The sequence below is a fragment of the Zeus faber genome (assembly GCF_960531495.2).
Source record: "Zeus faber genome assembly, chromosome: 14".
Lineage (NCBI taxonomy): Eukaryota > Metazoa > Chordata > Actinopteri > Zeiformes > Zeidae > Zeus > Zeus faber.
Window position 1 is genome coordinate 24,990,416 of NC_137200.1, and position 10,946 is coordinate 25,001,361.

The 10,946-nt window shown below is 43.4% G+C and overlaps 1 protein-coding gene across 1 annotated transcript; it reads right to left on the minus strand.

Moving 5' to 3' along the window:
• Window positions 1–1,859: 1,859 nt before the first annotated feature.
• On the minus strand, window positions 1,860–10,540 carry f11r.1 (F11 receptor, tandem duplicate 1). The gene is made up of 10 exons (XM_080013556.1): window positions 10,285–10,540; window positions 7,121–7,180; window positions 5,836–5,952; window positions 5,595–5,735; window positions 5,226–5,428; window positions 4,335–4,437; window positions 3,511–3,618; window positions 3,020–3,032; window positions 2,849–2,909; window positions 1,860–2,736 (listed from the first exon to the last, which is right to left on the minus strand). Exons 1-10 carry the CDS (start codon window positions 10,331–10,333, stop codon window positions 2,701–2,703), a joined length of 891 nt encoding a protein of 296 aa, XP_079869682.1. The 5' UTR covers window positions 10,334–10,540; the 3' UTR covers window positions 1,860–2,700.
• Window positions 10,541–10,946: the final 406 nt, after the last annotated feature.

Sequence of the window (10,946 nt, forward strand, 5' to 3'; positions counted from 1 at the left end):
TTCCTTTCTCCGTTTTTGAACATTTCCTATATTTTAGATATTTCTCTATGCCATTGAATGGGAGTGAACCTCCAAAAATGGCGACCGAGGCCCATAGAAACCCCATAGCAACGGTCCAGCTTCCCTAACCCTGTGGGAGAGGTTTGCAGTGTCGTGCGGTTCTCCACATCTCTCTGAAAGGAGTGTCCTGGTTCCGAGCCGCCGAAGCGGAGTGAGGGGAGTCAGAGGTGTCGTTTCAACGGGGAAAAGGGAGGTTCGACGCTTGCCATGGGTTTCTACGGACTCCGGTCGCCATATTTTGGAGGATAAAACCCACTCAGTTGCATAGAGCAGGGGCCTCAAACAACAGGCCTGGGTGCCGCATCCGGCCCGCGTCATGGTGGTAATATACTGATGAATAACTTTTTCAAATTACAATTCTTAATTAATCCACACAAATTTACTTCATGGATTATGAGGCAGTTCACTAATGTGCGGGAGAAAAATAAACAAACAAAGAAATAAATATATAATTATATAAATATATAAAACAAAACAAAAAACAAACAAACAACACAAAAATATTTGGAGGATCACCCCCACTCCATGGGAGTGATCCTCCAAATATGGCGGCTTGCTCCGGCAATGCTGCGCCAGCGTCACATTCCCTATAGATTTTACATTAGTGAATTTTTCTTTCCGACCCGAGTCTGTTTCTTTATAAATAATTGTCATTACTATTTTTTTATTGACTTAAATTCATATTCATATGTCTTTGTATACCATTATGTTGAGCACATGTCTGCACTGTTCGCATATTTCAACGTCTTTTCAATAAAGATTGGAAAACAAAATTCAACTTCAAAATTCAACTTCAAAATTCAATAAATTCAACTTTTACCAAATCCCGTGTGAAGTACAACAAACACATCTTTCTTATCAACAAAAGCTTTATATAATAGAAATAGAAAACAATAGAAAATAGAAAATAAAGCGTCCAGTTGGTTTAGTACTGTCACCACAGAGGATTCAACAGACCCCTCCACGGCAGCGGCAGCCATCTTGGTAAGGTGCCTCAACGGCGATAGTAGATTCGATTGACTGTTCTATGTTAGTGGCAGCCATCTTGGTAAGGGGTCCCAACGGCAACAGCGGATACAACAGACTCGCCGCGTCAGCGGCAGCCATCTTGGTGAAGTGCGTCAACAGCGATTGCGGATTCAACAGACTGCTCAACGTCAGCGGCAGCCATCTTGGTAGGGTGCCTCGACATCGATAGCAGATTCAACTGACTGTTTAACGTCAGGAGCAGCCATCTTGGTAAGGTGCCGCAATAGCGGTCTCAACAGACCGCTTCACGTCAGCCATCTTGGTAAGGTGCGTCAATGGCGATAGCGGACTCAACTGACTGTTCCAGTGGCAGCCATCTTGGTAAGGTGCTTCAACCACAATAGCGGATTCAACAGACCTTTCCATGTCAGCGGCAGCCATCTTGGTAAGGTGCCTCAACGTAAACAGCGGATACAACAGATTGTTCCACATCAGCGGCAGCCATCTTTGTAAGGTGCCCCAATGGCTTTCTTCTGCATCGTCACATATCAACCACGCACCATATTAGATAAACAGTTGCGATTGGTGGAAACCGTTTGAATGGGAGGGTGGCCAGACGTATTCTGCAGAGCAAATGGAACGTGAGCGGCAGGTTGCTCTGGTTCCCACGGTAACATTGTTTTTGAAAGTGATGTTCTCTGGCAGGTTTGTCGCACCGTGAACAGAACAAAAAGTCTTATTGGATGAATGTATTATTTATGATCACAGGAAGAGGAAACAAGAAATAAATGAAACCGAAATAATTGACAAGACAGAGCCAACTTCAGGACTTTTCTTTCTTCGGGTAAGTATATCAGACAAAGCAGCTCTTCAACTATTTTGATTTCCAGTGTGCATGCGTCTGCTCCGTGCAAAGACCAGACAGAAAGACTTGATGTGATCAGAACATATTATACATCAAATCCAAATGTATAATGTACATATTTAAATAGCGTTATGATGGCATCAGATCACCGTTGTTTAGTTGCCAGTTGGTCACTCAAAAAGTATGATCCCAACACCTTTTATTTTTATTTTTTTTTATTAACTATAAATAAAAGAAATATAAATGATGCCATATTCACAGCGAATGGTAATTTGCTTGTATTGAAAGAGATTGAGCACTCACACACATAAAACAAACACTTCTAAGAAATGTTCTGAAACAAACCCCATTAAGTGAGCGTAAGTTAACCATAATATGAAAGATGAAATACAATTAAACTTCGTTTTTCCCCGGATTAAAAAAAAAAAAAAAAAGTAATAATAACATTCCTGCATCCTTTATCACATTGACATTTCATTTAAAATGGTGGTCCGCTGAGCTGTGTTAAATCACTTTAACGGCACAATAGACAAACATTTATGCCGTAAATTAGTAATCACACACACACACACACACACACACACACACACACACACACACACACACACACACACACACACACACACACGATGTACTGGACAGACTGTCATCAAATCTAGTTTGCGGCCCGTCTAAAAAAGCTGTCCATTCCTATTAAAAACACAGCGTCGAAGAGTTAATCGCTTAAAGGACAAGTGAGACGGTTAAAAAGTTGTTCCGGCCACGTTGCTGGACGCTCCCGGCAGGAAGCGGCGCCCCCCTGCTGGCTACACCACGAACGACGACTTCTGTCTGAATTCCCCCTGGAGAGACGGACACCAACAGGTCAGAACACAGACATTCCTCCCGTTGGGTGAAGCCCAACTGTCAACGCTTCCCAACACATTGAAGGAAGGAGATTTTGGAGACGCTTACATCTTCATCTTCCCCTGCGTACAGGGACGGCGGCTGGTAGATGACGGACGGTTTGGGTTTGCTGCGGGGGGGGGGAGATCAGTGAGAGTGCGACACATTATTTACACGTGTCCTTGGGGTAACGTGCATAAATTTATAAAAAGCAACTGAGACTGATGTGAACTGTCTTACCTGTCACTCTTTTCTGTGGACGAGGAGAGACAGAAACAGAGTTAAAAACACATCTCAACCCTAACTAATGCTTTGGCCAAGCAGGACAATATCAGGTCATGACTGCCAAATAATTACATTTATATCCTTAAATGCATGTATTTTATGCATATAAAAAATTAGTACCATCTTGAACCCCCAATACATATTTTATTATTATTATTTTTTTAATCAATGGTTTTTCCAAACAACTAGAAATGTATTATTTAGACACCGATTCTCACCTTGACCGGCATGTTGGCACAGAGCAGCACACACTTTGTAAGCCAGGATAACATTTAATACACAACTGAACACACAACCAAGCCAAGGATAAAGACAGTGCTAAAAATGTACATTTTTTTGTATTTTGTTAATCAAATCATTTTCTTACTGCTACGAAGGGAGAGCTCCCTCTATCAACTATACACTGTTGACAAAGATTTGTCTTGAATGTAAAAGATCATACTCACTTGGGAGATATCCTTTCTTGTGGGCGTACCAAATGCCAAGTGCCAACATGGCGACCAGCAGCAGAGCCACGATGACCCCAGCAACTATACCACCAGTGTTCACATCACCTTCCAAGAAAAAGATGTAGGAACATCAGTTAGGCCATTACATAGTGGGAGGTTCATTGACTTTAAGTGGAAATCCATGACTTTATTTTGTTAAAAACAAATCCCACACACACACACACACACACACACACCACACAAACACACACCACACAAACACAAACACACACACACAAACACACACACACACACACACACACTCAATTAATTGGCATCATGCATGTGGATCCTGCATGTGCCTTTGCATGGTTGGAGGCGGGGTCCGCCTTTCATGACAAGAAGCGAAAGGAACTGGCTAAAGCATGGTAGCTAGTTGTGGTCAGTAAACTGTGGATATGGATGAGAATTTAATCGAATTTAAAATTAATGGGATTAAAAACATCTCCACCACCTTATGTGACCAAGGACAGAATAAAATAAAAATATATAACTACTCTTCTTCTTCAAGTAAATAAAAAAAAGAGTTAAAATAACAACTCCAAAACTTCTATCCGCTGCTGCTGCTGCTCAAAGCAGTGGAACCAGTTTGAGCTCACCACTGACTCAAGCAGGTTTCAGGGTGAAGGCGTCGCGCATACCTGTCAAAGGATCGGTTCACCATCGTTCACCACCGACACTCCAGCCTTATTACATTTCCAGGTGCAAAATGGGCTTTGACAGCATGTGGAGTCATGCAACGTTGTCCTGCTAATTTTATAAGAAAAGAGAAAGGCACTTACGGACTTGCATCTTCACGGCCTTACAGCGCTGAGGTGGACCAGCTTTGTTGGTGGCCTCACAGAAATAGGATGCGGAATCCATCTTGGATGGAGCAGAAATCTCCTGTAGGTACAGATGGTGGACGGTTGTACAACACGTTTGCCTTTAAAGATACGGCGCAAACATTCAAACGGCGCAAACATTCAAAAGGGTTGAACTGTTAAACAGCGGAAATAGGACCAGAAAACCAACACAAGGCGTGTTCAAGGCTCTGGGGCTGCAGAGTATAAAGTGACAAGATGAAACGTATGCAATAGTCTTACTTATACTGTGCATAGGTTCAAAATCTCTGTAAAAGTACTTGCACTAAGTCATATTTTCAACTTGAGCCCGACCGATGCCAGGTTTTTGGGTCTGATGCCGATCCCAGTTTTGGGGAATCCCAGCTCAACGATTACAAATGTTGTGACCCATATTTTGTCAAGTACAACATTTTCTAATCTATTCAAAAAACTGATTTTATCACGTTTCAAGTAAAAGATGATATTAAATTACATTTTTATTTATTTTCGGCGTTCCGGCATTTTCACCAAAACAAATTTGTTTTCCCGAGTTTCCCGTGAACGCAGCACGGATTCCTGCTTGGAGTGCTGTGTCGAAACACAGACGGATTGATAATGCCGAGTCAGACTTCTGCACTAATTTTGGTGAATAAAACAGAATGTGTACAGCATACTTTTTTGGTTATTATACTTATTTAAAAATCGTGACACATCGGCTGCATAACTGCCTATCCCGATGTGGTCAAAAATGTCAACTAATGAGCGACACATCATTCAGGCTCTAATCTCAAGCCGATGAATGTATAGATTAATATAAACACACAGACAGAGTAATGATAAGGAGCTGACCAGATCTCCTTTGAGAGTGTCGATCTTGTAGGTGGTGTTTTGGAACGCCAGGAACTGTTTGGGATTCTCCGGGAGGAGAGTGTTGTCCTTGTACCACTTGTAGGTGGGAGGCGGTGAAGCATCACCGTCGTGGCAGGACAGGGTGGTCATCCTACCCGTGGTCACTGATGAGGGGATTCGACACACCGGCGGAGAAGGAGGCACTGACCACAGAACAAAACAAGAATCTGTGGTCAGACTATTTTGGGATACACACATTTAAATAATGCCTTTACACGCACGCACGCACGCACGCACGCACGCACACGCACACACACACACACACACACACACACACACACACACATAAACACACACACGAAGCCTCACCCAGAGCCGTCAGCTTGATGGTGACATCTCCATACATGCTACTGCCAGACACATCACATGTGTATTCCCCGTTGTCCTTTCGGGTGACCTTGTTGAAGCGCACGTTGCCGTCGAACATCGTTACTCTGCCGGCGTAATGTGCTGAGGAACAGAGACGCACACTTACAGGACGAGAACTGTGCACCCACACGGAAAGCTGAGTCGGGTTTTCAAGCCAGACCGACGCTGGCGGTCAACTTACACGTGGGCTTCCTGTCTAAAATGACGTAGGTCTGGGAGCCCTTCATGTCGTTGAACTTCCACTCAACTCTGGCGTTGGCTCCAAAGTCGGCGGAGTGGGAGCACGTCAGGTCCGCCCCTGCAATCACAACGCTTCACCGTGAACCCGCGAGAACACCAAAACCCCTCAACAGAAAGAGCGTTTCCCCGACATGCATGTGTCATAACGGCGCTCGAGTCCACGTTACGTAAACAGATTGGACCTGAACGTGGAAAGTCTGATTTTATGGAAGAGTGTTGTGGTCAAAACCGAGTGAGGCCGGGTCAAGTGTTTTTGGGGGGCTTCAAACTGGGCTGCAGAGATCGTGGCAAGCCGGAGTGCAAACACAGAGCCTTATAAAGGAAGATTTCAGGGGAAACAGGAAAGCTGGAGACCAGCAGAATAATCCTTCATTCAAGCCGGAGTGGACCTGAGAATCTCAACATCACTTAAAAAGCATCGTATCTTTGGGTCAAATCCATACTTGGCCTCACTGACCTCCTTACCCTACAACAGCATAGCTGGGAAATACCTCAGCAGGTTTATAACTACGGCAAAAACAAAACACAACCAAGATATTCATATATTATCAAAATATTAACCTATTATCAACATATAAACATCATAAAATGTTGGTAGAGGGAGTTCGCAACATCCACATACAACCGTGACTAATAACAGCTCCATCTATCCGTCCACCACCTTTCTACCCATCCATCATTCCATCTATCCACCTATCCACATACATCATTCCATCCATCCACCTATCTACCATCCATCCAATCCATCCACCTATCTACCATCCATCCATAATCTATCCAACCATCCATCTATCATGCCATCTATTTATCCTTATATCCATCCATCCATTATCTAGCCATCCATCCACCCACCCACCCATCATCCCATCCATCCATCTACACATCCACCCATCTATCTATCCATCTGCTTCTCAGCTGGACCACTGCAGCATGACTGTGTTGTGAGCCAAGTCAGTTCAATTTGCCAACAGAAAGAAATTTACCAACAGAAAGTTCAACATTTTAAGTGAATGAAAAGCCTTATTCTACTGTATCCACAATGCCACGCCCACTCACTGTTCATTTCCTTTTTTATTTTTTACTCTCACTGTTCATTTCCTTATACAGTTTTCAATTTTTGAGTCAAATCACAGAAATAAAATGAGATGCGACATCAGATTTAATGAAGGAAATGACAAACAGGATAATGTCTAATTGAAAATTCATTTATATCGCTCTGCACTCACCGGCATTTTCTTTGACCTCCACATTTGCATTACTGGTTGTGACGGTGAAAGCGCCAACACCTGGGAGGGGAGATAAGGAAAACCAAATTCGATATGTTCAGTTTACACACACACACACACACACACACACACACACACACACACACACACCTGTCCTTCATCAGCTCGACCACTACAGCCAAACAGAAAAGAGCTAAAAGCCTTGAGGGCGTGGCTACTCAGCCCGTGTTGGTTGAGAAACTCTTCCGGTGAAACTGGAAAATGACTCCTGACTGAAACTGGTGATCACGGATGTAAGGACTCCGCCCACCGGGAAGGAACACAACACGCGTCTGACGGCGGTACATACCCCCTGTACGTGACGGTCGGTCACCTACCACAGAGGATGTGATGCTTTTGCCAATTAAAGCAGTCAGTCCACCTGTTAAACTCCCCCACAGAGTCTAACATTGTGTCATTATAAAAACCTGTTTTACTTTCATTTTGCAAGATTGTTTTCTTTCTGCCAATTTCCTGCAGAGAAACGCACCAATCCTCACCATGTCCAATTCCTTGTATATGTGAATGTGCCTGCAGCAGGAATAAACTCATTCTGATCCTATTCTTTGGTCACAGACAATGTTCTGCGTGTTTTTTGTGGGGGTCCTAACTGATGTTACAAGGAGGAAACCCTGTGTTTTTGGTGGGGGTCCTTACTGATGTTACATGGAGGAAACCCCGTGTTTTGGTGGGGGTCCTTACTGATGTTAGATGGAGGAAACCCCATGTGAACACGGGGAGAAAATGTAAACACCAGACAGTAAGGCCCCTGGTCAGGAGATAAGGACCTTCTTGCTGTGAGGCAGCAGTGCAATGCACTGTGCCACTGTACCCTCACACGGTCCCAATGTGTGGGAGAAACAAAACAAACAAAACAAAACAAACAAAAAGGCCGGTTTTCCCTTGGAGTTCAACACGGTCCCTTAGAAGACAACCTGGCCAGTGGCCCCTGGGTCATGTGAGTTTGAGACCCCTGCTCTATACAATGTCATGTAAAGTTATATTTTAAGCGCTCCGATAAATCCCCTTGAACCTTGACTTTACATTTTAGGGTTTGCTGTGAATCCAGAATACTTTGTTTTCTGACACATTAAGTTTTTTTTATTTTAAGCCCAAGATCTCAGATTTCATTTGGTTTGAAAGGACAACAAACAAACCCAGATGAACGAGTGTGCGTAAAACGAGAACAGAGGAGTGAGAATTCCTTGTGTGCACGACTGCTGAGCCAGTTTCAGGGGCGAGGAGATATATAAAAAAAAAAAAAGGGTTCCGAGGTTAAATATTAACAGACACTATCAGTGCGGGCCCACAGGACAGAGAAAGGAAAAGTAGAATTCCTCTGTTCTACGTCCAATGTGAAAAATCACATCGCGCATTAAATACGAAATGGTGTTGATCAACACTGTGTGAGAAACAGTGGCGTTTATTTGGCATTTGGCATCGTCATCATCATCGTTATTATTATCATCATTATTATTATTCTCAGTTTGCAAACATTACACAATGTACATAATTATATACACATTTATACATAGTTTTTGCAGATCCTGTATTTCTAATTATTTTTGATGCTGTATATACACATTTATTTTTTAAAACTTATCTTGTTTTATTTTTCGATTTTTCACCTCTTTGTTCTCTGCCCTGCACAGTCTTTGCATGTCGTATGTTAAGGGACAAATACATCTTTAGATTCTTTGAATCTAATGTAAGCGAAATTAAAAGTAAAGTGTTTTAAATGTGGAGTCTTGGATGCTGGTGTAGTACTTTTGAATTCACATTGGACCGCTATCAATCCCATAATAACTTGATAGGTTAAAAAATTGCTGTTTCTTCTGTAGAAAAGCCAAATGGCGGCAGGTTCAACTGCTGCTGTGTTGAGCACCAACTATGAACCTTTCACCAGTTTGCGAGGATTTCAGCTGGTTTGAGATTGTTGATTTATGTAGGGTTAGATCGTTTTGTTGTGGTTGTTTTTATTCATCCAAAACTTGATTCCAAAATCCTCATGGTGCGGAAACTGTCCTTGATTTGTAGGAATTAAGAATTTATGGCTGTGTAAAGGTTGGAGACCTGATCGGAATGAATTCCCACTTGAAAAGCAGCCAGCGATAAAACGTTTTATTGCCACGCCCTCCTCTTTAGTCTGTCTCGGTCTTTACTTTGTAGAGAACGGTTCTAAACTGACACATTAACCTAAGTATTTTAAGTTGGGAAAACCTACAAATAATTAAAAAAAAAAAAAAAAAGTACACAATCACACACACACACACACACACACACACACACACTTAACAAATGAAAGCATTTTTTAACTGATCCAATGACTGCAAAGCAATGTTTGTTTTTGTTTATGTATATACCCTGCCCTGGCACATAAAGGCTTCCGTGGATAAAGCAAACATAACCCTTCCCGGGAAGAGAGACGAGTTAATTTGCCTACAGAGGCTTCTTTGTGTCCACCGATAAACAAGTAAAGAATAAACTCTCCAAAAAAACAACTAAAAAAAACAAGACAATCCCATCAAACATTCACCACTTCATGGTGTCAAAGCGGCTCAAGGTGCTCAGTGCCCTGTTAAAGGCCAAACGTTCAAAATAGACATGAGCTCAACGTGTGGATTTTTGGCTGCACAAATGATTCCCATCATTTTTGCACTATTACTACAGGTTATATTATTAAATCATATTGGGTATTAGCTTCAACAATTAGTCAATTAATTGATTGATCGCCAACTATTTTGATGGTCGATTGGTCTTTTTGAGTCGTTTTTTTAGGAAGGACATTTCCAAATTCCGATTCCAGCGCGTCGAGAGGAGTCTTTTCTGGTTTCTCTGGTCGTGCGTGGCGGTAAACGGAATTTCTTTGGGTCGCGGACAAAACGAGACATTTGAAGACGTGGCCTCGAGGTTTTGGGAAACGGGGATCCGCGTTTTCCCAGCACTGTATATATAATTGTATATATAATATTTGAAATAATATCAAATATTGAAAAAAAAAAAAAAAAAAAAAATATATATATATACACATATTTGTGTGTTTTAAAAATGGATGTTTGTATAGAAATAAATCACGACACCTGGATGGAGTCCCAAATGTGCGTAGCCTTGTTATTGTGACTCACCTGTAGCGCAGGTAAGCAGCAGCACCAACACCCGGAGCCCTACACCCATGGCGGCCTCCACCTCCACCTACACCGACACCGGCTGAAACCCCGCCCGACGCTGAACCCTGCCCGACGCCTCGCCGCGGTGCACGGAACCCAACAAACGGACGGGGAAAACAACTTTGTCCGCGTTGCCTCTTCTTTCCTCTGTAAAGCGACGGGTCCCGGGCGGTAGGAGACGGAGGGGAGAAGAGGTTTCCCGGGGAACAACAACCTGTCGCACCCGCTGCGTCCGGTGATCAGATCCACCTGGCTGACGTCACGTCGCCCGGGTCGACCGGTTGCACCGCTTCCTCCCCCTTCGCCCAAACAACCGATGCGTTTCGGTCGGACGCGAAGCTCGGAATTCCCCCCTTCCCCGGGCGGGAGGAAACACCTTTTCTTTGAGAAGAAAGAGGAGAAGAAGAAGAAGGAGAAGAATCTTTATTTGTCACACGACACGCCGCACTATGCGTACACACACACACGCACGCACACACACACACGCACGCACACACACACGCGCGCACATGCACATGCTTTGCACCGTGCTCTGGGCGGGTTATCTCCCAAATAGGAGCCTTTCTGTGTGGAGTTTGCATGTTCTCCCCGTGCTCACATGGGGTTTCCTCCACCTCACG